Source organism: Oncorhynchus mykiss, chromosome 11 (assembly GCF_057628025.1).
Source record: "Oncorhynchus mykiss isolate SJ-2025 chromosome 11, ASM5762802v1, whole genome shotgun sequence".
Lineage (NCBI taxonomy): Eukaryota > Metazoa > Chordata > Actinopteri > Salmoniformes > Salmonidae > Oncorhynchus > Oncorhynchus mykiss.
This window is the reverse complement of record NC_143032.1, coordinates 69,125,501-69,152,488: the sequence shown is the minus strand read 5'-3', so window position 1 is coordinate 69,152,488 and position 26,988 is coordinate 69,125,501. Positions and strand designations below refer to the sequence as shown.

The 26,988-nt window shown below is 39.7% G+C and overlaps 1 protein-coding gene across 1 annotated transcript in view; it reads left to right on the top strand.

Annotated features, from left to right (window-relative positions):
* Window positions 1-26,988, top strand: part of LOC110535096 (zinc finger matrin-type protein 4) — a 206,560-nt gene that overhangs the window by 7,872 nt on the left and 171,700 nt on the right. The window contains exon 2 of the mRNA XM_036936175.2: window positions 23,535-23,636. Coding sequence (XP_036792070.2) covers window positions 23,535-23,636 — 102 coding nt within the window. The remainder of the gene's footprint in view (window positions 1-23,534; window positions 23,637-26,988) is intronic.

Here is a 26,988-nt window from a genome sequence, read left to right as displayed (position 1 = left end):
CACAGGTATAGAACTGGGAGTTGAATAATCCATCCAGGTGTTACAACTGTATACTCTGAGATTTCGCTCCAAATATAAATGCTGTTTATCATCCGGTTTAGGCTGGATGTACTTTGAAATCCCTCAAAGCATCAGACTTCCGCAACCCAAGCCTTTTGCAGCAGGTTTATGGACAGTGTTTTTACAGTATTGACCCTTTCTGAGGATTCAAATCCTACAGACTTCATTTTACCTCCAGAGGTATTCTAACTGGAGAAAATTAAAGTGATTAAATAGACCAGAGTCAAAATTGAATGGGTTACACGCACGCACGTTCACTCACTCACTCACTCCCTCACTCACTCACTCACTCACTCACTCACTCACTCACTCACTCACTCACTCACTCACTCACTCACTCATTCAAGTGACTTAACACTTGACCTAAATGTCTCTGTCAGTGGCTCAACACCAGTCTGATGATTGTACTGGTGTAGTCTACTGCCGGCACTCTGCCCAGACTGCACTGTAATGTTTTCACCCAGTTGCTCTGTTGTCAGTAGGCAGGCTACACCAGAGCCTAATATTGAGATAAATGTGACTCTGGGGTTACACCTCAGGGGAACTGGTAATCATTTAACAGGTGCTGCATCCCATCTATCAGTTAAGGCTGACATTAGATCATATTCAATACAGTAAGTAGAAGTATTCTGTAAAACAGAGTTGCTAGTATACAGACCTTGGCCATCGTGTTCTGACAGGTGGCATCACTCCTATATGACGCTCGTCCCTCAACCGTACAGACGGAATCATCATGCTTTCTGGCATAAGACAATGTACCTTGGCCTAAAGAAAATCTGCCTGACTGCCTAACTAAAGGACAGGACAAACCATAGTGAATGTCAGCCGTGCGCAGTAGATCACCTGCTGGGTGAATCGGTGGCAATTTAACATTTATAATCGTCTGGAAATTAACAGAAAAAGATGGCAGGTGTTCAGTGCGATAGAAGGGGCACCCACTTCTTTTACCTGTTTGTCGACGTGGTCTGTTTTGTTCTTAAAGCAAACACTACTTTTGACCAGGTTTCATAGGGCTCAATGGAGAATAGGGTGCCATTTGGGACGCAGGCTAAACCACTCAGTGGTCCTGGCCCGGAGAGTCATCTGGAAAAATGCTGCTGTCTACTGCTAAGGAGGTTAATAACAATGCTGATGATGGTACTGGATAGGGATGCAACAATTCACAGATACAAATCAGTCAAATGTTTAAGATGCACTACGTGACCAAAAGTATGTAGGCACCTCTTCGTCGAACATCTCATTCCAAAGTCATGGGCATTAATTAGAGGTTGAACGATTTATGATTTTTCAATACCGATACCGGTTATTGGAGGACCAAAAAAAGCCGATACTGATTAATAGGCCATTTTTATATAGATTTGAAATGACAATTGCAACAATACTGAATGAACAATGAACACTTCTATTTTAACTTAATATAATAAATAAAATCTATTTAGTCTCAAATAAATAATGAAACATGTTCAATTTGTTAAATAATGCAAAAACAAAGTTTTGGAGAAGAAAGTAAAAGTGCCATGTGTCATGTAAGAAAGCTAACGTTTTAATTCCAGAACATGACAACATATGAAAGCTGGTGGTTCAATATTCCCAGTTCTTCAATATTCCCAGTTAATACGTTTTAGGTTGTAGTTATTATAGGAATTATGACGCGTCAACTATTTCTCTCTATACCAAATTGTATTTCATATACCTTTGACTATTGGATGTTCTTATAGGCACTTTAGTATTGCTAGCCTAATCTCGGGAGTTGACCGGCTTGAAGACATAAACAGTGCTGAGATCAAGCATTGCTAAGAGCTGCTCCCAAACGCAATAAAGTGCTGTTTGAATGAATGCTTACGAGCCTGCTGCTGCCTACCACCGCTCAGTCAGACTGCTCTATCAAATATCAAATTGTAGACTTAATTATAATATAATAAACACACAGAAATACGAGCCTTAGGTCATTAACATGGTCAAATCCGGAAACTATCATTTCAAAAACAAAACATTTATTCTTTCAGTGAAATACAGAACCATTGTGTATTTTGTCGAACGGGTGGCAACCCTAAGTCTAAATATTGCTGTTACATTGCACAACCTTCAATGTTATGTCATAATTATGTAAAATTCTGGCAAATTATTTACGGTCTTTGTTAGGAAGAAACACAGTTCGCAACGAGCCAGGCGACTCAAACTGCATATACCCTGACTCTGCTAACACTGAACTCAAGAGAAGTGACACAATTTCCCTAGTTACTATTGTTGCTAACATGCATTAACATGCACTAAATATGAAGGTTTAAAAAATATACTGCTGGGTTTTGATTTGAAGAAAAGCTTTGATGTTTATGGTTAGGTACGTTATATACGTTAGGTACGTTAGGTACGTTTGTGCAAGTATGTTTTTTCCGCGAATGCGCTTTTGTTAAATCATCACCTGTTTGGTGAGGTTGAAGTAGGCTGTGATTCGATGATAAATTAACAGGCGCCGCATTGATTATATGCAACGCAGGACAAGCTAGTTAACCTAGTAATATCATCAACCGTGTGTAGTTAACTAGTGATTATGTGAAGATAAGTTTAATGCTAGCTAGCAACTTACCTTGGCTTCTTGCAGCCACAAGGTCCTTTTGAGGCTGCACTCGCGTAACAGGTGGTCACAGCCTGCCACACAGTTTCCTCGTGGATTACATTGTAACCGGCCATAATTGGCGTCCAAAATGTCTGATTACCAATTGTTATGAAAACTTGAAATCGGCCCTAATTAATCAGCAATGCCGATCGGTCAACCTCTAGCATTAATATGGAGTTGCTGCTATACCAGCCTCTACTCTTCTTGGAAGACTTTCCACTAGATGTTGGAACATTGCTGTGGGGACTTGCTTCCATTCAGCCACGAGCATTAGTGAGGTAGGGCACTGATGTTGGGCGATTAGGCCTGGCTTGCAGTCGGCATTCCAATTCACCCCAAAAGTGTTTGATGGGGTTGAGGTCAGGGCTCTGTGCAGGTCAGTCAAGTTCTTCCACATGGATCTCGATAAACCATTTCTGTATGGAACTCGCTTTGTGCATGGGGGCATTGTCATGCTGAAACAGTAAAGGGCTTTCCCCAACTGTTGCCACAAAGTTGGAAGCACAGAATCATTTTAGAAGTCATTGTATGCTGTAGCGTTATGATTTCCCTTTGCTGGAACTAAGGGGCCTAGCCCAAACCATGCAAAACAGCCCCAAACATTATACCAAACATTACAGTTGGCACTATGCATTGGGGCAGGTAGCGTTCAACTGGCATCCGCCACACCCAGATCCGGCTGTCAGACTGCCAGATGGTGAAACGTGATTCCTCAATCCAGAGAACGCACTTCTACTGCTCCGGAGTCCAATGGCGGCGAGCATTATACCACTCCAGACGAAGTTTGGTGTTGCGATTGGTGATTTTAGGCTTGGGTGCGGCTGCTCGGTCATGGAAACCCATTTCATGAAGCTCCCGACAAACAGTTATTGTGCTGATGTTGCTTCCAGAAGCAGCTTGAAACTCGGTAGTGAGTGTTGCAACCGAGGACAGATGATTTTTACGCGCTTCAGCAATTGGTGGTCCCGTTCTGTGAGCTTGTGTGGCCTACCACTTCATCTGAGCCGTTGTTGCTCCTAGACATTCCACTTCACAATAACAGTACTTACAGTTGACCCGGGCAGCTCTAGCAGGGCAGAAATTTGATGAACTGACTTGTTGGATAGGTGGCATCCTATGACGGTGCCGTGTTGAAAGTCACTGAGCTCTTCAGTAAGACCATTCTACTGCCAATGTTTGTCTGTGGAGATTGAATGGCTGTGTGATCGATTTTATACACCTGTCAGGTGTGGCTGAAATAGCCGAATCCACTAATTTGAAGGGGTGTCTACATTAGAGGTCGACCGATTAATCATCATGGCCGATTTTCAAGTTTTCATAATAATCTGTAATAGGCATTTTTGGACGCCGATTTTGGCCGATTACATTGCATTCCACAAGGGAACTGCATGGCAGGCTGACCACCCGTTACGCAACTGCAGCAAGGAGCCACGGTAAGTTGCTAGCTAGCATTAAACATATCTTATAAAAACAATTCATCTTCACATAATCACTAGTTAACTACACATAGTTGATGATATTACTAGGTTAACCTGTCTACGATACTGGTTCCCAATTGGGAATCAACCCTCCCACGTTCAGCTGAAACGGTGGCGCATGGAACGCAAAAATATTCTTAAAAATATTTAACCTCCACACATTAACAAGTCCAATAGCTCAAATGAAAGATAAACATCTTGTTCATCTAGCCAGCAAGTCAGATTTCTAAAATGTTTTACGGCGAAAACATAGCACATATATATGTAAAACCACCACCAGACACAGCTCATTTCAATAGCCAAAACATGCAATCAACAAACGCAGGATTAAAAAATAAATCGCTCACTAACCTTTTGAAAATCTTCATCAGATGACAGTAATATGACATATTACACAGTACATTTTTTTTCTTTTCAATAATCTGCCATTTATATCCATAAATGTCCATTTACAGTGAGTTCACCTTCAGAAATTACTCAAAAATGCCCGCAGGAAATCTATGTAGCGCGGCAAGATAACGTAAATAGACATCATAAACTTTGACTAAATATACATGTTCTACATATAGTTAGAAAGATACACTGCTTCTTTATGCAACCGCTGTGTTAGATTTATTTTTAACGTTACAGAAATCGCACACTATTCCATATGCTGAGACAGCGCTCAGTTCCAAGCTACATTTCCACGTAATGTTGGAGTCAACAGAAACACAGATTTAAGCATAAATATTCCCTTACCTTCGATGGTCTTCGTTCAGAATGTTCTGGAAGGCTTCATACTTACCCAATACATCGTTTGGTTTCAAGTCTTGCGTCTTTGTATTAGCTACTGCTAATAACATCAGCTGAAATGCACCCAAAACGTCCTCTGGTCCGGACAATAAGTTGCGCATCAAAACTTCAAAATTACACATTATATGTCGACTAAACAGGTCAAACTAAGTGCAGAAGCAAGCTTTATGATGTTTTAGACATGCAAAACAAACTTCAATTCAATCGGCCATCGTCTGCCCTTCTCTTGAGTGCTGGAAACAAAGGAATGGCTGGGACCAATTCGCGCCCATACGCACAGCCTATTCTCTCGTGGCACGCACTAATTTCACTCCCATAGGGTCAATTCTCGCGGGATTTGAACGATTTGAAGCTCTAATGAAAGAGGACATCTAGCGGAAGAGATAGAAAGTGTCCCCAGAATCATAGCTGGTTGGGAAGGGTGGGGGCCATGACGTCAAAGTTGCTCCAACTTTCATGGCCACAAAAACTAGTTTGGAAGAATGCCTGCCCTGTGAGTTCTGCTATACTTACAGACATAATTCCAACGGTTTTATTTGCATATATTAGCAATTTTTGACAGATTTTTTTTCCAGTTTACTAGGGGTACCCAATCTCTCCAAAGGGGGCGTATGTCTGCCATATCCTTAACAGGTTTTAACTAGCTTGTCCTGCGTTGCATATAATCAATGCGGTGCCTGTTAATTTATCATCGAATCACAGCCTACTTCGCCAAACTTGTGATGATTTAACGAAGGCGCATTCGCGAAAAAAAGCACAATCATTCCACGAATGCACCTAACCATAAACATCTTTTGCCTTTCTTAAAATCAAAGAAATTAATGTAAGCAGGCAATATTATATGGGTATAGGGTATATGCAACAGTTTGGGCCACCTGGCTCGTTGCAAACTAGAGTTTTACATAATTATGACATAACATTGAAGGTTGTGCAATGTAACAGCAATAATCAGACTTATATCCTGACTACACCGGTCACGTCGTGTGCACGAGTGTTACAAAATAAATTTAGAAATCTATGTTATTCAATAATTGCACTCACACTGCTCGCGCGCGTCAATGAGTGTCCGCGTTGCCAAGGGCTAAAATAGAAGTCCTTTCTATTTCTGACGCAGATCGCACTGCCTGTCCTGCCTCTCCCATCTCCTTATTGGTTTATAGAAGCAGGTACCCATCTCCTCTTTGGTTATACCCACGTGGGTGATTGAAAGATGAACTGTGTTGCCGGTCTTTGTGGTAATACTATGAAAGTTTAGAAGCCAATCACCATATAAGTTCAAAGATGAAAAAGCCTGGAAGGAGGAGAGATGACTAGAAACGATTCGGTTGACCGTTTGATGTGTGGATTAATTGGCAGAGTAGAGGACCTGGTGCATTTTAGGTAAAATAACAACTCAATGTTTATATCCCAGGACAAATTAGCTAGCAACCGCAAGCTAGCTAAATAGGACAAATTAGCTAGCAAGTGCAAGCTAACTAGCTAAATTGCCATAAATATTTAATGCTTTTCGACCTGTCCCCAAATGAATGTAATTGGTTCAGAGTTTGTATTTGATATTTTAACCTGCGTGTCGTGATCGCGTTTGGTGTAGGGGGACAAAATAAATGTATACACGATGGCGCACGCGCACAGCCGGTTTGGGTTCTGTGTTAGGATTGCCACCCATTCGACAAAATACAGAATAGTTCCGTATTTCACTGAAAGAATCAACGTTTTGTTTTTGAAATGATAGTTTCCGGATTTTACCATATTAATGACCAAAGGCTCGTATTTCTGTGTGTTTATTATATTATAATTAAGTCTACGATTTGATATTTGATAGAGCATTCTGACTGAGCGGTGGTAGGCAGCAGCAGGCTCGTAAGCATTCATTCAAAATGTACTGTGTTTGCAAGCAGCTCTTAGCAATGCTTGATCTCAGCGCTGTTTATGACTTTAAGCCTATCAACTCCTGAGATTAAGCTGGCAATACTAAAGTGCCTATAAGAACATCCAATAGTCAAAGGTATATGAAATACAAATGGTAAAGCGAGAAATAGTTGACGCGTCATAATTCCTATAATAACTGCAACCTAATATTTCTTTACTGGGAATATTGAAAAACTGCGAATATTGAACAACCAGCTTTCATATGTTCCGGGCACATATTGCACTTTTACTTTCTTCTCCCACACTGTGTTTATGCATTATTTAAACCAAATTGAGCACGTTTCATTATTTATTTGAGACTAAATAGATTTTATTTATGTATTATATTAAATTAAAATAGAAGTGTTCATTGTTCATGCAGTATCTTTTGTGACTACTGATGTGTTTTCTCCTGCATGTAACTGTGTTGACAGTCATTGATCTACTAGTCATTTTTCATTCCGAACAGCACCAGGGAATATCAGTAGCCAAAGTGGTGCTATATATTCATTACTTATGTCATAGCTAATTGTCAAACGATAAATATTTATACATTACTAGCTCAAACTATCTGCGAAGATGGGGGGGGGGGGGGGGGGGGAATAGTGGTACTGGGGTGGTGGATGCCCAGTCTCCCTTATGGTTCAGATCAGATGCCTACATAATACATACTGTACACCATAGACATGCATCATACACACAGATCCAGCTTAGAAAGGCCCAGGCTCATGAGCTCCTCCAGCAGCAGATTTCAATTTAGAATGGAAAATGAATGTGCTCATGCAAAACATGTTAGTGCATCGATTCACTCAGGAGTCGCACCGAATCGTTTCAAACTACAACATTCCTGTATCGTGTCAGAGCTCATGTATCTAGATACGTATGGAATTGTTCTTGAAATAGAAAGATGTACATCCTTAGTACTGGACAAACAGCCTCATGATCCTCACAGATCAACCCAGGTGAGGAGAGGCCAAGCAGCTGTAGCTTCAGTTGAACTGTCTGGCAAGACCCCCTGCTTTCAGTTCAACTGTCAATTTCCTTGGCCAGTTGTATTTTATTAGCTACTGAGGGAGGTTGCATATGTAGTTAGTGGAAATCAAGAGAAACTCTAGCCCCTTGTGTAGTTTATTTTGCAGAGCTGGTATTTTTTCTATGTTGTAATTGGATAGATAAAACACAGTGGTAGTGTTATAGTATTGCTCATGAACTAAGCTCTTTGTTGGTGTTATTCAGGTTTCTAGAGGATTGTATTCATAATTGCTTATAATGTAAACACTGATTTAAATGCATCCTCACAATGCACTCTATTAGGCTGATAAAGCCAGGCCGTTGTCTGACCTTCGCTAAGCTCTTGGGATGGTGAGGTGAGCGCTATTTACTGAGCTAAAATAATTTAAGTCCTTTAGACTAAAGTGCATGTTTTTTTACAGAATCCGTATGACGTAGATCATTTATAAATAGTGGCAGAGATGATAAAGAAATCGTAGTACACATGTAATTAGCCTACTTGTAATTGTTTGTGTTACATGCTGTTTTTTAAACTCTGACTTAAGTATAGCTGTATGATAATCAATCCCTCCTACCACTCCAGTATGTGTTAATCTCTCTGATGTGGTTCCCTATCTGTGTCCGGCTTTTTTAGTATTTTAGCCTCAGTCCAGGAGCTCTATAATGAAATCTCTGAATTAATTCAGTTGCTAAAGTGAGCTTGTATGACATGCTAACGCACTGTTTTTCTCTCTCTATTTCGCTCTCTCACTCTGTCACACACTCTCTCCAGTCACAACCACTCTACTATAGTCAGGCTCATCAAGATGTTATTGGTCTCAATTTGTAGAAAAAGTGAACAAGTATTGGACAGATAGCTAGATTGTCGTTTTGGAGGGCATTGCTGATTTATCCATAGCAACAGTTAGCCAAAGGCAACGTTTTTCATTTGCAAACTAAGATTACTTCTGTTTTGGGGCTTTAGGATGATTCTTGTTGCGTTGGGAGATGCTTGAATACATAATCTTTCAGCATTCTGTTTACTCCTAAATACAGCTAAGATATTTACCTCAAGTTGAGGACTTTTGAGGGAATATGGTGGAATAAAATAAATTATCAACTGTGAGAACCTTTGTGAAAGAACTTAATGAGGACCTGCTGGAATTGAGTTGCAAAGCTGGAAAGTTTGGTTATTTGCTTGGTTTATTACCCTGTCTAACTCTGAGATGTGTTGTTTCTTGCTGTTGGTAGTTATAACTGATGTCAGATCCATTATTTGTGTTGTGGTGTATCTGGATGACTGCGTGCTTTGCGTTTACTGACTGAAAACAAAGAGAAAAGTATCATTTTTTTTGTCTTTTCACACAAATTATTTTTAATTTTTATTTATTTCACCTTTATTTAACCAGGTAGGCAAGTTGAGAACAAGTTCTCATTTACAATTGCGACCTGGCCAAGATAAAGCAAAGCAGTTCGACAGATACAACGACACAGAGTTACACATGGAGTAAAACAAACATACAGTCAATAATACAGTATAAACAAGTCTATATACGATGTGAGCAAATGAGGTGGGAAGGGAGGTAAAGGCAAAAAAAGGCCATGTTGGCAAAGTAAATACAATATAGCAAGTAAAACACTGGAATGGTAGATTTGCAATGGAAGAATGTGCAAAGTAGAAATAAAAATAATGGGGTGCAAAGGAGCAAAATAAATAAATAAATTAAATTCAGTAGGGAAAGAGGTAGTTGTTTGGGCTAAATTATAGGTGGGCTATGTACAGGTGCAGTAATCTGTGAGCTGCTCTGACAGTTGGTGCTTAAAGCTAGTGAGGGAGATAAGTGCTGTCCTAGTCGGGACGTTATGTAAATACAAACTAAAATGTATCAAGTATCTCTTAACTCTCCATTCAGTATTCATTTTATGATTGTTCCTTCTCAAAGACAATGACAGGAGGAGTCCACAGGAGGCTGCTGAGTGGAAAACGGCTCATAATAATGGCCGGAAGGGAGCCAATGGAATGGCACCAAACACCTGGAAACAATGTGTTTGCTAATTCCACTGATTCCACTCCAGTCATTACCACAAGCCCGTTCTCCCCAGTTAAGGTGCCACTAACGTCCTATGGTGGAGTCTGTTCCTTAGATAATATGTTTAACCAACCTCCTTAATGTCTTGGGTAGTTTGGAACCTATAACACAGCTCTGACACCAAAATGCCTGTTTACTGTTCTGAGTTATCACTAGTACTCCTACGTAGGAATCTCATCATGTTGCTGTCCAAATCATCTCTTGGCTTGATCTCAATTCAGACAGAATTGACCCTATGCTATCCATGGGCACCAGGAGCTGTTTATGTTACAGTAATTGTAACTCTATCCAGCGCTATTGAGCCCATCTCTTTCATCCTTAATAATGCCCATCATGTATTATGCTGTAATAATGAATTGGCTGTTTTATTAGTTATAATATGGAATGGATAAGCAGCTGATTATTTATAATCAACCCTGCTAGACAAAGTGTGGTTGTTATGTTCTGCTAAATAGGCCTATGTATTATTGCTGAGGGTTTTCCCCATGAAAGTGATCTGGAATCATTAGAATACTATAATATTCTCTTTTAATCAGAGTGGTTGGTAGCTCGCTCTGCTTTTAAAAATGAAACGCATTGACCTGAACTATCTTCCATTGGAAAGATTTGAGTCTGTTGTAACCCATCCTCTCCATTAATGAAGTGTGTTAGAAAAAAGATCTGGCACATTAGACAATTGCTGACATTTTACAGCTTTATCTTCTCAAATTACATTTGAAAATGGGGTCCACTTGATCTCCATCATGACCTAATGAGCACAACCGTATTTTTTTTTGTTGCAAAACTGTAAGTTATTTCTCATTGCTTTCACACATGAAAATGCTAAGCACATTTTTCAAAACAGTAAATGCAATTCTCCACAAATGACGCAAAACTCCAGTTGAGTAAATCATGACAAACAAAATGAAAACATTTTGGTCACCGCTGATGCAAATTACTTCCATGAATGTGAACCTCTTCTGCACATATGTAAAACCTCTGAACAATTGTGCAATCAGCAATCAGTCTTTAATCATGCATAAGAGGTCACCTCTGAGTTGCTGTTTCCAAGAATGGACCAAGGAAGAGGCCCCGTGAGGGCAAGGACAAAGCAGAGGCAGAGGGGCCCATAGAGGAAGATAGTTCTGCTCTCAGTAAAAATGGAAAAAGGTCAAATAAAGCATTTTGTTTCTGGATATTCATGCTCTTGAGTGACATTCTTTCTTCGTTGGTCATCTGGTAAAATCATTTTAGAAAAAAATGATTCAGCCCATGCTGTGATAATGTTTACTTGCCTTTTATGTTGCATACTATAATTATAGTGTAAACAAATGGCCCAGATATATAAAAGAGGGTTCACCATGTTAGGGTATATTGATAGTGTAGTTAGTATTTATTGGGACACTGTCTAATGATTGATTTGAATAACTTTTCATTAGATAACAAGTTGTATTGTTTGATGGAGGTAGATGACTTTGTGTCATGTATTTAATATTTTGATTCTCAATTCATTTTGAAAGTGAAATGTGTAATTTTGGCCAAACTGTTTCAGTTTGGGCTGAGGGTTAATTGTTTCGAAAAAGTGAATTCTGTTTAGACAAAGGTGCTTAGGTAGTCGAGGAAAAACGGTATACAAACCTCCCTCAGGAACAAATGTTTATATTTGTGTGAAGTATGTCAATTTGCCATCCTGCAATCGTACATTTCTCAATATTTAGATTTTGAGGGGCTGTTTGTCCTTTGAGCATCATTGAAAGAACCACACTGGTCTTATAAGACAATTTAAAATGAAGTTTTCTCAGCCAAAGTTTTCAGCTGGGGAGTTGTCTAGCAGTGTACACAACCTGTCTGTCTATAGGCCTAGTAATACCTCTGATTAGTGTAAGAGGCTACAATCCAGTCTCTTCCTCCTCAGTGCCTTCCCTCTCACCCTGGATTCTCCTCTGTGTTGCTCGGATGTGCTGCCACGAATCCCTGCAGCATACAACATAGAAATAGAATCACTGGACACAGCCAATGGTAATGAGCTCAGCTGGGACGCAGTGCTGCAGGACAACCAGCAGCGTAGCCAGAGAGAGTGCGCTGAGACTCAGATTTCTCACTTACTACACAGAAATGGTTATTTATGGATATGAATGTCATTCTCTTCATGGTGATGTATCCTGAATAGGTACAAATATGCAATATCCTCCTTTGCATATTGGGGTATTACTCTTAACAATGGCTATTATTTTAATCATCTTTTGCTCCAAACGAGATCAAATTTGGTTGGACCGGACCAAATCTGAAACCAATCATTGATGTCTATGATTCACAAGTGTGGACATCAAAGTACAGCGCGGTAGAGCTCAGTAGATTACAGTCAAGTATACATTCGCGTAGAGATTTGTAGAGTTCAGTACAGTAAAGCAGAGTATCATACAGTACTGTACATTATAGTGTACTCTAGTGTGCTCTACTGTGTCCTGTACTGAACTCTACTCTACTGTACAGTACTGAACTGAGCTGTCCAAACTTGTGACCCCCACATGTTGTTTGTGACTACTATGATTTCCCATTGTAGCCAATTCAATTGAAAAAATTCCGTTAACGAATTTCAAGTTTTAATAACTGAATAATTCATAAACAAAATGTGTTATCAGTAAAAACACTAACTAATGGATAGGTCTAATTTTACTTGTTACTTCTGTGAACTTTCATTATCCTTCATCCTCATGAGAGAGCGAGAGAGATCAGAAACTTTCTTCAAGATATGTGGGTTGTTGGTAAGAGAATTACAAGGCACAAGGCAATGTTTATTTTCAATAAAAATGGATCCAAAACTAAATATGTGTTGATATTAGTTGACAGGGGTCTTTACTTCAACATTGTGTTTTTCAATGTTTTTTTTGACCAGAAATCAAAGCCTTTGCTTATTCCACATTTTTAGGATGGAAAATTTGGTGAAAAATGTTTTTGACATAGAATGAACAGGTGAAGTTCATAGGAGCATGTGGGGCGGCAGGTAGCGTGGGGCGGCAGGTAGCGTGGGGCGGCAGGTAGCGTGGGGCGGCAGGTAGCGTGGGGCGGCAGGTAGCGTGGGGCGGCAGGTAGCGTGGGGCGGCAGGTAGCGTGGGGCAGGCAGGTAGCGTGGGGCGGCAGGTAGCGTGGGGCGGCAGGTAGCGTGGGGCGGCAGGTAGCGTGGGGCGGCAGGTAGCGTGGGGCGGCAGGGTGCCTAATGGTTAAAGCGTTGGACTAGTACCCGAAAGGTGCAAGATGAAATCCCAGAGCTGACAAGGTAAAAATCTTTTGTTCTGCCCTTGAACAAGGCAGTTAACCCACTGTTCCTAGGCCATCATTGAAAATAAGAATTTGTTCTTAACTGACTTGCCTAGTTAAATAAAGGTAAAACAAATTATGTTGGTTGTCATGTGTCCTTTAACATGGACCCTCACACTACACTGCTCTGAACCCTGGGTAATTAGCAGCTACAGTTGAAGTCGGAAGTTTACATACACCTTAGCCAAATACATTTAAACTCAGTTTTTCACAATTCCTGACATTTAGTCTGAGTAACAATTCCATGTCTTAGGCAAGTTAGGGTCACCACTTTATTTTAAGAATATGAAATGTCAGAATATTGGTAGAGAGAATTATTTATTTCTGCTTTTATTTCTTTCATCACTTTCCCAGTAGGTCAGAAGTTTACATACACTCAATAAGTATTTGGTAGCATTGCTTTTAACTTGGGTCAAACGTTTTGGGTAGCCTTCCACAAGCTTCTCACAATAAGTTGGGTGAATTTTGGCCCATTCCTCCTGACAGAGCTGGTGTAACTGAGTCACGTTTGTAGGCCTCCTTGCTCGCAAACACTTTTTCAGTTCTGCCCACAAATTTTCTATAGGATTGAGGTCAAAGCTTTGTGATGACACTCCAATACCTTGACTTTGTTGTCTCTAAGCCATTTTGCCACAACTTTGGAAGTATGCTTGGGGACATTGTCCATTTGCAAGACCCATTTGCGACCAAGCTTTACCTTTGTGACTGATGTCTTGAGATGTTGCTTCAATATATTAACATAATTTTCCTTTCTCATGATGCCATCTATTTGTGAAGTGCACCAGTCCCTCCTGTAGCAAAGCACCCCACAACATGCCACCCCTGTGCTTCATGGTTGGAATGGTGTTCTTTGGCATGCAAGCCTCCCCTTTCTCCTCCAAACATAACGATGGTCATTATGGCCGAACAGTTCTATTTTTGTTTTGTCAGACCAGAGGACATTTCTCCAGAAAGTACGATCTTTGTCCCCATGTGCAGTTGCAAACCGTAGTCTGGATTTTTTATGGAGGTTTTGGAGCAGTGGCTTCTTCCTTGCTGAGCGGCCTTTCAGGTTTTGTCAATATAGGACTTGTTTTACTGTGGATATAGATACTTTTGTACCTGTTTCCTCCAGCATCTTCACAAGGTCCTTTGCTGCTGATCTGGGATTGATTTGCACATTTCATCTCTAGGAGACAGAATGCGTCTCCAGCCGTATGATGGCTGCGCGGTCCCATGGTGTTGATACTTGCTTACTATTGTTTGTACAGATGAACGTGGTACCTTCAGGCATTTGGAAATTGCTCCCAAGGATGAACCATACTTGTAAATGTCTAAAAAAAACGTTTCTGAGGTCTTGGCTGATTTCTTTTGATTTTCCCATGATTTTCCCAAAGAGGCACTGAGATTGAAGGTAGGCCTTGAAATGCATCTAAAGGTACACCTCCAAATGACTCAAATTATGTCAATTAGCCTATCAGAAGCTTCGAAAGCCATGACATAATTTTCTGGAATTTTCCAAGCTGTTTAAAGGCACAGTCAACTTAGTGTATGTAAACTTCTGACCCACTGGAATTGTGATCTGTTAACAAATCTTAGTAAAACTACTTGTGTCATGCACAAAGTAGATGTCCTAACCGACTTGCCAAAACTATAGTTTGTTAGCAAGATATTTGTGGAGTGGTTGAACGACGAGTTTTAATGACTCCAACTAAGTGTATGTATGTCAACTTCCGACTTCAACTGTGTCTGCTGAAGGAAATGTTAGGAGTTTCTTGGAATGGATGGGATTGATTTATGTGACAGTAATGTGACTGCATATTCATATTTTCTCCTCCATTAGAGCAAATGTAGCACTTGACCTGCTCTTACGCTCTTAGGGAGCGATTTGAAGGGGGGGAGATAAATTGGTATTCCATTAGTCTTTTCATTTTAGCTATTTTGAAACAATGCTGTATTCAAGGCTCAATAATGTTATTCAGTGACAAGATTACTTTTTGAGCTCATAAAATGTTTACATTTCTTACTAATGTAACCATTTCAGAAGATGTAACTATTTCAAAACATGTTAAAAATTTATGGATAGTCTGGGTCAGTCAACAACAAGTTACATTCAAAGTGTTATATAAGATAAATTAGTTAAATGATTTGAACAAATTCACAAACTTTTTTGGTCATGAATTATAGAGGTGCCACTCTCTCCTAAACCCACTAATGACCAAGTTAGAGCAGTGTGCTGAACACCTTGAATGATTTACACGGAACTGTTGACTCACGTTTTCAATCAATTATTCAGTTCAACAAAAGTTCCATTCCATCTTCCTAACCTATTTCCACTCTCTAGTTGTTATATACACATTTCCGAGGCTTTCCAAGCATTGTATTCCTTGTGAAATGTAAAGCCTAATTTCTGTATGTTTAGAGAGATCTTTGAGAATATGGATAGAATGAGAGAGCGAGAGAGGACAGGGAAACAGAGGGAGAGCGAAGTAGATACAGACAGAGATTGGCTAGCTCATGACAGTTGTGTTTTCTCTTCCTATGTAGCTGGTGAATGAATGAGTGCAGCGTCAGGCCTTTCCTCAGCCAAGGGGGGGGGGGGGGGGGGGGGGCACCTAGACGACAGCCCAATGTGACTCGGCAGCACATGTTGACGTCGATGTGGGCTCCTGAGCGGAGGTTGCACTGATTTATTTATTCAATCTCCTCTGCTCTTCCCCTATTAGTTTGTTGGTTGGAGCTGCAGCATTCAGACACTGGGTTTTCTCCTCATCCTGTCAGTTTGGTGCTTTGGCCCCTCCCCTCCTCTACACAGGAGCTCTGAATGCCAGCCTCCCTCCCTCTCTCCACTGATAACAGCTTACAGGCATTGTGCTGCCCGCTGGAACTCAGTGCCAAGGTCACATTATTTTAAAGAACAAGCGACACAAAATGCCAAAAGGTGAAAAGGCAGTCTGGAACAAAATAATCCTGTACTTGGCATTAATGGGATAATTCAAATGGAAGAGTAAGGGTTACTCAGATTAAAACAGACTCCTACATAAACCCAGAGATTTAGAGAAAATTATGTTACTGAGAAATATATATATTCTCTATCACTGTTATTTTACAGTGATAAAGAAAATATCCAAGTCATTTTAAAGTGTTAATCAAAATATCTATGTTAACATCCGCATACCAACCTGCATCCCACTGCTGGCTTGCCTCTGAAGCTAAACCGGGTCGGTCCTGATCTGCCCCTGGATGGGAGATGCTGTGGTTAGGGGTGTTGGAGGTCCAGTGGGTGCACTCTTTCCTCTGGTCTAAAGAAATCCCAATGCACCAGGGCAGTGTGTGCATTCTTTTGGATGAGACGTTAAATGCATGTCCTGACTCTCTGTGCTCATAACAAATCCCATGAAATGTATTGTAAGAGTAGGAGTGTTAACCCTGGTGTCATGGGTAAATTCCCAACCTTGCCCCATTCCATCATGGCCACCTAATCATCCCCCTCATTCCTAATTGGAGTATATCACTCCTTACTTCTCCACCTGATAGCTGATATGTGGTGAGCGTTCTGGCACAAAAATGGTCGCCATGCGTGACACACATTGGTGTTTGTCACGACTTCCGCCGAAGTCGGGTCCTCTCCTTGTTCGGGTGGCTTTCTACGTCGCCGGTCTTCTAGCCATCGTCGATCCACTTTTCATTTTCCGTTTGTTTTGTCTTGTTTTTCCACACACCTGGTTTCAATTCCCTCATTTACTTGTTGTGTATTTAACCCTCTGTTCCACCAAAGGCTTTGTATGGGATTGTTTATTGTAGTGCTTGTGCACGTTCCCAGTGAGCGCACAACGGGTTATTTTTGTGCCTATTTATCTTGTTGTTCTGGATGCCGTTGGTTTTGCTTAATAAATCTCTGGTTATTACCCAGTTCTGATCTCCTGCGCCTGACTTCTCTGCCGCCAATTATGCACCCCGCTACAGTGTTGGAGTTTCCCCCTTACTATGTAAAGCGTTTTGAGTACCTAAGTTGGTAGAAAAGCTCTATATAAATCCAATCAATTATTATTAAAGTAATGTGATTGTAGGGTAGGACTTATTATGCAGAATAAATCTCTGAAAATACATTATGTTTGACTTTGAATGGCTAGTTTGGCAAATTGTAGGGCCTGCCAGTCCTGAAAAGAATACGCAATTTCTGAAAAGAATCCGTAAGTCAAAAAATATTGAGATTTGTAAACTGCATGCCATACATATACAGTATGTATGTTTTCCATTATAAATCAGACCTGTCCTAAAACTGAGTGCGTGAACAAGCATTATAACTCCGCCTGGAAATCACCCTCCATTCACCATTTATGGCAACAATAACACCGGTATAATTTGGAACTATTGGAATTAGGCCACAACAGTTTCTAAAAGAAAGAGCCATGGCAAATTTTATCATTTTGATAAAAAAATATATATATCCCTCCATTTGCAAAAAATACTTACTTGCCTGCTTGCAAAAGAATACTTCAACTAGAAAAAGTGCATAATCATGGTCTAATGTTTTCGTGGAGGTAAGGACATTCTCATGCCAAGTTCAGTTTTTAGAAATGCCAACTTTTGTGGGAAAACTGGCACATATTTTTGGGGTATATTTTGTCTGTACAGTACGCACGGTTTATAAATGGACCCCCTGGAGAACTCCTGAGGTCACCATGAACTTGTGAAAAGGACACTAATGCAGGGTGTGAACTGTTTGGCCAACCACCCATCTTCACTCCAGATCACTTCAACTTTGAACAGCTTAGACTGAACCTTTGTTTGGTATGGTTCAAAGTTGTTTGATTGCTTGCTTTATAGGTATCTCAAGTGAAGTTAAGTAACCTATCAGCGTGACATTGATTTATGCTCCGATGGATGAGCTGGGCCTTTTCTTTTGACGTTACTACTTGAAGATCTTATGTGTATATCCTGTTTTTCCTGCATCCTCAACTTGTCCTTCAGCTCTGAAACACATCCGCTGGCAAGTGCCTATCCCTACACTACCACACTATTCACACTTCACCAAACTATCTGTACTTTATTGTACTATTCATACGGCAAGTTATGAAAATACATGTGCAAAAGAGTAAAATAACAGTTCAATGATAACAAAAATGTCCAGTGATGACAACCAGGCAAATCAATGTGAATTGAATAAAATGTGTAAAAGTAGAAAGTATTGAGGAGTTTACTGAGATAGCTTTTTGCATTTGTCCTCTAACACGTTCCTCACTCCTCCTCACCTTGCTTATTGTTTATTTTATTCACCTGCAGTACCTGTTACTCCAGGGCAGGCTACACAAATAAATCATCTGGAGGATCTGTCTCCATCCAATGGGCTCATGATTTATTTACACATAATCATGGATAGAAAGAGAAAAAGAAGCGATGAATGGGCCACCCTAAGGCAGAAAGGTTTTGCTAGATTGTTCACCTGCTATTTCCTGTAGGACAACACGTACCCAAAGGCTTTTCCAATACCAGTGTTATAGTGTTATGTGGTCCTATTTGTTTTATTTAAAGCTAGTGATTTGGAGATGCCAATAAGGGACAAATAACTGAATATGTCCAAACTTTTGTATAAAGAAGACATTACATACATAAGATATGTTTTTTAATGTTAGGATTCGTCTTGTATTATTTAAGTATATGGTGATATTCTCTTTTAGCCTTTTACACTTGTGGGAATTGGCCTATATGGATAGGGCTACATTGAAATGTTTCTTACAGAAGAAATATTAAAAGCATATGCATAACCATGGTAGCAACTGAAAGGGAACAGTTTGTAGATAATGGGAAACGAGTGAGACCAAAGTTGAATACACAACAGTTCACCTGACACGACTGAATCCAAACATTACTCTTGATTTTATGTGCTTTTTACATTTATTGTACTTTTTGCCGCATTTGTTGATAAGGAATCAGAAGGTACTCTGAATACATTTAGTAACATGACTATTCCTGGAAAATGTTGGGTAGGTGCAACATATGAGAGGACTAACTGGTGTCTCCAAGTGGCCACCCACGTCTCCAAAGTGTGCATAGATCCTAAGGAATTTCAATACACTTTTATGACTCAAAGAAGAGTCTTCAACTATAAGGTACTAGAGCAAGCACACATAGTTGTTTCATTTGGAACACAACCTTGCATCCCCGCCATCACACAGTTGAAATCTTGTTCTATTGCCAACATGAATAGCGAAGTTAGAAATACAATCTTACAGTGTTAGGCTTTCGCAAGGCAATTCAAGGAAACAGATCCTAATTTTGGCACACGTAGAAAGGACTCATGAGTGCATTCAGGTGCGTGTGTCAAGCAGCATTTCTTTCTTTTAAAATAAACAAAAATAGACTCATTCTGTTCAGAACAACCCTGGGTTTGACGTCATGTCATCTTGTAACTGTACATCAAAAGTGGTGATCATATATGTTGACCCTGTATATCCCATGAGTTTTATGATTTTGAGATATGAAATGCACATTCTATTATCTGAGGATAGCACCATAGTAAACAAAGAGAGAGAAGCATATTTCAACCCTGCAGGCGCAACACAAAACGCAGAAATAAAAATATAATTCATGCCTTACCTTTGACGAGCTTCTTATGTTGGCACTCCAATATGTCCCAAAAACATCACAAATGGTCATTTTGTTCGATTAATTCCGTCGATATATATATATATATATATATATATATATATATATATATATATATATCCAAAATGTCCATTTATTTGGCGCGTTTGATCCAGAAAAACACCGGTTCCAACTTGCGCAACTTGACTACAAAATATCTCAAAAGTTACCTGTAAACTTTGCCAAAACATTTCAAACTACTTTTGTAATACAACTTTAGGTATTTTGTAACGTAAATAATCAATCAAATTGAAGACGGGATGATCTGTGTTCAATACAGGAGGAAAACAAACTGTAGCTAGCTTTCTGGTCATGCGCCTCTATCTAACAGTACACTTCAAGTTACCATCGTTCAAGATGGCCGTTCATCTTCATTACACAAAGGAAAAACCTCTACCAATTTCTAAAGACTGTTGACATCCAGTGGAAGCGTTAGGAACTGCAAGAAGGTCCCTTAGAAATCTCGATTCCCAATGAAAAACTATTGAAAAGAGTGACCCAAAAAAATAAATCTGAATAGTTTGTCCTCTGGGTTTTGCCTGCTAAACAAGTTCTGTTATACTCACAGACATGATTCAAACTTAGAAACTTCAGAGTGTTTTCAATCCAGATCTACTAATAATATGCATATCTTATCTTCTAGGGATGAGTAGCAGGCAGTTGAATTTGGGCAAGCATTTCATCCGGACGTGAAAATACTGCCCCCTGTCATCAAGTAGTTAATTATTCCATGTCCACGAACATTCGACCACCGATCAGAGATTGCTGCTTTCTCTATGATTTGCTTGCTCTTAACTTGAACTCTGTTGAACTATGCATCCAGGAAATGAGTGGATGGAGATGTGTATGCTGGGCGAAGAACATTTAGAAATCTCTTCCAATACACGTTGCCTGTGAGCATCAGAGATGAACCAGTTGCATACACAGCTTGAGCAAGAAATTCATCAGCATTTCTCTGACTACGTTCCTCCATTGACTCAAAAAAAAATCTGATTTCAGGAGGACCATGAGCTGTTGCTATCAATACGGTATTTGATTAATAATTTTCACCTCAAATAGAAGTAGAGGGACTTTTGTCAGAGGTTGCTTGTTGTGAGCGCTGAGGGAACTTTTTGCTCTTGGCCAGATAATTCTGCGACTTTGTTGCATTCTTCACATATGATTTGGCACAGTATTTGCAAATGTACACAGCTTTCCCTTCTACATTAGCTGCAGTGAAATGTCTCCACACATCAGATAGTACCTGTGGCATTTTCCTGTAAAAAAAATAGTTTTGTAAAAAAACAACAAATACAATTTCATGTACAGATAAGTAGTTAAGCAGTTAAGATTAAACAACTCCTTTGTAAGATACATGTTTTAAAATGAAACATGTATGGAAACAGGTGAATTAACACTTCTCAGTTAGCAGGCTCACGTTAGCTAAAACCCACATGGTAGCAAAAACGAACTAACAGAAATAGTTTAAACACACTTTGCTGTAGGCTACTATTTACTAGTTAACAACAAAAATCATGTATGTCATATCAAATATATTCACCCCACCCAGTATTGTAATCAAAACTTTCCAGAAAGCAGTAGTCCTTGGCTCAGACAGTGTAATAGTGTGGGCTCAAAAGCATCTCATGAGTGTGCAAGATCTTGAGAATCAGCTGTACATGTGGTGGAAGAATGCACTGTGCATGCAGAGGGTTGCAATTCCATTGAATTGGGGATAGTTTCACCAAAATATGCCACAAGACCCAGAATTGCCTTATGTGTATCCCACAAAAAAGCTTTTTTAAATTAATTTAAGCAAAATTCCCCAAATTCCCGGGCTTAACTTCCCATTTACCGTAAAGTTTCCGACCCTTTGCAACCCTATGTTAGTCTGAATTTAAAATGGATTAAATTGAGATGTTCTGTCACCGGCCTATGCACAATACCCCATAAAGTCAAAGTGTTATCTTAATTTTAAAAGTATTCAACCCTTTTATGGCTAGCTTAAATAAATTCAGGAGTAAAAATGTGCTTAACAAGTCACATCATACGTTGCATAGACTCACTCTGTGTGCAGTAATAGTGTTTAACATAATTTTGAATGACTACCTCATCAATACCTTATCAATACATAAAATGATCTGTAAGGTCCCTCAGTCAAGCAGTGCATTTAAAACACAGATTCAACCACAAAGACCAGGGAGGTTTTCCAATGACTCGCAAAGAAGAGCGCCTGTCGGTAGATGGGGTAAAAATATAAAAAGCAGACATTGAATATCCCTTTGAGCATGAATAAGTTATTAATGACACTTTGGATGGTGTACCAATACACCCAGTCAATACAATGATGCAGGCATCCTTCCTAACTCAGTTGCTGGAGAGGAAGGATGATGCCAATGGTGACTTTAAATCAGTTACAAAGTGTAATGGCTGGGATAGGAGAACTGGATCAACAACATTGTAGTTACTCCACAATACTAATCTAAAGAAGGAACATGAAACATAAAACATGCATCCTGTTTGCAATAAGGCACTAAAGTAAAACTGCAAAAAATGTGCAAAGAAATTTACTTTATGTCCTGAATATAAAGCTTTATGTTTGGGGCAAATCCAATACAGCACATCACTGAGTATCACTCTTCATATGTTCAAGCATGCTGGTGGCTGCATCATGTTATGGGTATGCTTGTCATCGGCAAGGACTAGGGAGTTTTTGTAGGATAAAAATAAATGGAATAGAGCTAAGTTCAGGCAAAATCCTAGAGGATAGTCTGCTTTCCAACAGACACTGGGAGATGAATTAACCTTTCAGCAGGACAATAACCTAAAAAAGAAGGCTAAATATACACTGGAGTTGCTTACCAAGATAACATAGATTGTTCCTGTGTGACGTAGTTACAGTTTTGACTTAAATCAGCTTGAAAATCTATGGCAAGACTTGAAAATGGCTGTCTAGCAATGATCAACAAGCTTGAAAAATAAAAAAAAGAATAATGTGCAAATATTATACAATCCAGGTGTGCAAAGCTCCTAGACTAACCCAGAAAGACTCACAGCTGTAGATGCTGCCAAAGGTGATTCTAAAATGTATTGACTCAGGGTGTTTCATTCTTTATAAATTTGCTCAAATGTACAAAAACATGTTTTCACTTTGTCATTATGGGCTATTGTGTGTAGATGGGTGAAAAAAATGGAATACATTTGGAATTTAGGCTGTAACACAACAAAATGTGGAATAAGTCAAGGGTTATGAATACGTTTCATCAAGAATCAATGGATATGTATCACTAATTTAGAAGTAAAAAAAATATATAGCTTCAGATTGCCCCTTTTAAGTAACTAGGTATTATAATCAGTTAATTTTTCTAGATTTGTTTTAATGCTTAAAGTGTTGCCATAGTTTATACGTGCTTGACTTCTCTGCTCATCTGCCATGCCTAATGAAGGCTCCACAACGTTGATGAGATGAATGTGAGTGCTCCCAAATCTGCAATGTGAGTTCTCTAATGGAAGCAGGTCTGATCAACTATCTATCTTAGTATTACATTATAATTTACTTGCTCCATTATGTCCCTTCATTGCACTTGATCCATTCAAGCATATTATATTCTGTGCTATTTTAAAGTTCCTAATTTAAAAATGCCCAACCCAGTGTTACATTTCATGTAGTTGTTTATCTCTCCTCTCTCCCACCAGATGAAGTCTACAGAAGTGGACCAAGGGCTTTTCACAGACACCTACTGCAAAGTGTGCAGCGCTCAGCTCATTTCCGAGTCCCAGAGGATCGCCCACTACGAGGTACGGAATACTTGAAGAGCTTAATTCAGAAACGCTATATGTGAATTCAGAAATGTAGGTAAATTAACTTGTTTTGTTTAAATAAATTACACTAAATATAAACACAACATGTGAAATGTTGGTCCCATGTTTCGAGCTGAAATAAAAGATCCCAGAAATTTTCCAGACGCACAAAAAGTTAATTTCTCTCTAATTTTGTGCACAAATTTGTTTACATCCCTGTTAGTGAGTGTTTCTCCTTTGCCAAAATAATCCATCCACCTGACATGTGCGGTATATCAAGAAATTGATTCAACAGTATAATCATTACACAGGTGAACCTTGTGCTGTGGGCAATAAAAGGCCATGCTAAAATGTGATAATAAAACTGTGGGTTTCTGCGCAAACTGTTTAGAAACCATCTCAGGGAAGCTCATCTGCGTGCGTGTCATCCTCACCAGGGCCTTGACCTGACTGCAGTTCGGCATCGTAACCGACTTCAGTCTTTATATGCTCACCTTTGATGGCCTCTGGCACACTGTATAAGTGTGCTCTTCATTGATGAATCACGGTTTCAACTGTACCAGGCAGATGGCAGACAGCGTGGTGGTTATGGTATGGGCATGCTAAAGCTACAAAATGAACACAATCCATTTTATCAATGGAAATTTGAATGCACAGTTACCATGACGAGATCCTGAGATCCATTGTCTTGCCATTCACCCGCCACAATTACCTCATGTTTCAGCATGGGCGGGAACTATTTAGCAAAATGCTATATGCCTCACTTTCAGAATAAGTAAAATGTAACCAATAACTAGCCTACATTTGTTTTTATAAAGAACTGTACACATCTGTGTGTATGTACTGTGTGTGTATACAGTGGGGCAAAAAAGTATTTAGTCAGCCATCAATTGTGCAAGTTCTCCCACTTAAAAAGATGAGAGACGCCTGTAATTTTCATCATAGGTACACTTCAACTATGACTGACAAAATGGAGAGAAAAAAATCCAGAAAATCACATTGTAGGATTTTTAATGAATTTATTTGCAAATTATGGTGGAAAATAAGTATTTGGTCACCTACAAACAAGCAAGATTTCTGGCTCTCACAGACCTTCTTCTTTAAGAGACTCCTCTGTCCTCCACTAGTTGCCTGTATTAATGGCACCTGTTTGAACTTATCAGTATAAAAGACACCTGTCCACAACCTCAAACAGTCACACTCCAAAATCCACAATGGCCAAGACCAAAGAGCTGTCAAAGGACACCAGAAACAAAATTGTAGACCTGCACCAGGCTGGGAAGACTGAATCTGCAATAGGTAAGCAGCTTGGTTTGAAGAAATCATCTGTGGGAGCAATTATTAGGAAATGGAAGACATACAAGACCACTGATAATCTCCCTCGATCTGGGGCTCCACGCAAGATCTCACCCCGTGGGGTCAAAATGATCACAAGAACGGTGAGAAAAAATCCCAGAACCACACGGGGGGACCTAGTGAATGACTTGCAGAGAGCTGGGACCAAAGTAACAAAGCCTACCATCAGTAACACACTACGCCGCCAGGGACTCAAATCCTGCAGTGCCAGACGTGTCCCCCTGCTTAAGCCAGTACATGTCCAGGCCCGTCTGAAGTTTGCTAGAGAGCATTTGGATGATCCAGAAGAAGATTGGGAGAATGTCATATGGTCAGATGAAACCAAAATAGAACTTTTTGGTAAAAACTCAACTCGTCGTGTTTGGAGGACAAAGAATGCTGAGTTGCATCCAAAGAACACCATACCTACTGTGAAGCAGAGGGTGGAAACATTATGCTTTGTGGCTGTTTTTCTGCAAAGGGACCAGGACGACTGATCCGTGTAAAGGAAAGAATGAATGGGGCCATGTATCGTGAGATTTTGAGTGAAAACCTCCTTCCATCAGCAAGGGCATTGAAGATGAAACGTGGCTGGGTCTTTCAGCATGACAATGATCCCAAACACACTGCCCGGGCAACGAAGGAGTGGCTTCGTAAGAAGCATTTCAAGGTCCTGAAGTGGCCTAGCCAGTCTCCAGATCTCAACCAAATCGAAAATCTTTGGAGGGAGTCCATGTTGCCCAGCAACAGCCCCAAAACATCACTGCTCTAGAGGAGATCTGCACGGAGGAATGGGCCAAAATACCAGCAACAGTGTGTGAAAACCTTGTGAAGACGTTTGACCTCTGTCATTGCCATCAAAGGGTATATTACAAAGTATTGAGATACACTTTTGTTATTGACCAAATACTTATTTTCCACCATAATTTGCAAATAAATTCATAATAAATCCTACAATGTGATTTTCTGGATTTTTCTTCTCTCATTTTGACTAAATACTTTTTTGCCCCACTGTGTGTATATATATTCAATACAGTAATATGAGATCTTTATGAAAAACATGCACACTTTAGTAATTTAGCAGATGCTCTTATCCAGAGTGACTTACAGTAAATACATTAATCTTAAAATAGCTAGGTGAGCAATCACATATCACAGTCAAATATGCATGATATGAACATTAAATTTTAGAAAAACAATGAATATATAGCGCTTTGCAATAAAACACATTTTCATACACATCTAATATCTATAAATAAACAAACTGAGAACACCCCTAAGCATTCATATCGGATTAAAAAGCACTTAAAAATTGGTTGATTTTATAGAATTTTGGAAATACTCTTCACTTACAGTACACTACATTAGGTCCCCCGCCAGTCTGGACTGACACGACACATCATAATGAACATCAGTCGTACAGTAGATCACCTGCTGGGTGTCAACAAACTATGTCGATTCAACATGTATTATTGTCTGGAAATGAACAGAAAATGATGGCCTACGTTCTGTGGTGAGAGGCGATAGGACGACTCGCGACGCACCTGCTGTGCACGGCTGACGTTCATGTTAGTCTGTCAAGTCTTTTAGGGATGAGAGAGACAGCTTACCAGACGATTCAACCATTAATAACCAAGGCTTAGGTCATACTGTTTGTTCTATATCAGTCAGAGCCGCTCAGCAGCAGCAATCCCAAACAGCAGAAAGCTGCAGTTTTAAGGCACATGACTCACCTGGTTTTACACAAATATTCTTAATTATTTAGTTAAAGTGCTGACGAACAGCAAACACTGTCTGGCCCCATTGCTTTCCAGGACCACCACCTGGTTTGTCAGAGATATTGCAGAAGAGGTTCTCTATCGAAGTGTTTCCCCATTGCTTTAGTTTGGCCAGTGCTCGCCAGAGTTCAGCTGCCTTGCATTTTCTTCTGCTTGACTACCAACACCTCATAGAATGGTTATAAAATATGAACACAGACTCTTTCAAATTACAATGTATGCCAGCACCTGTTTCA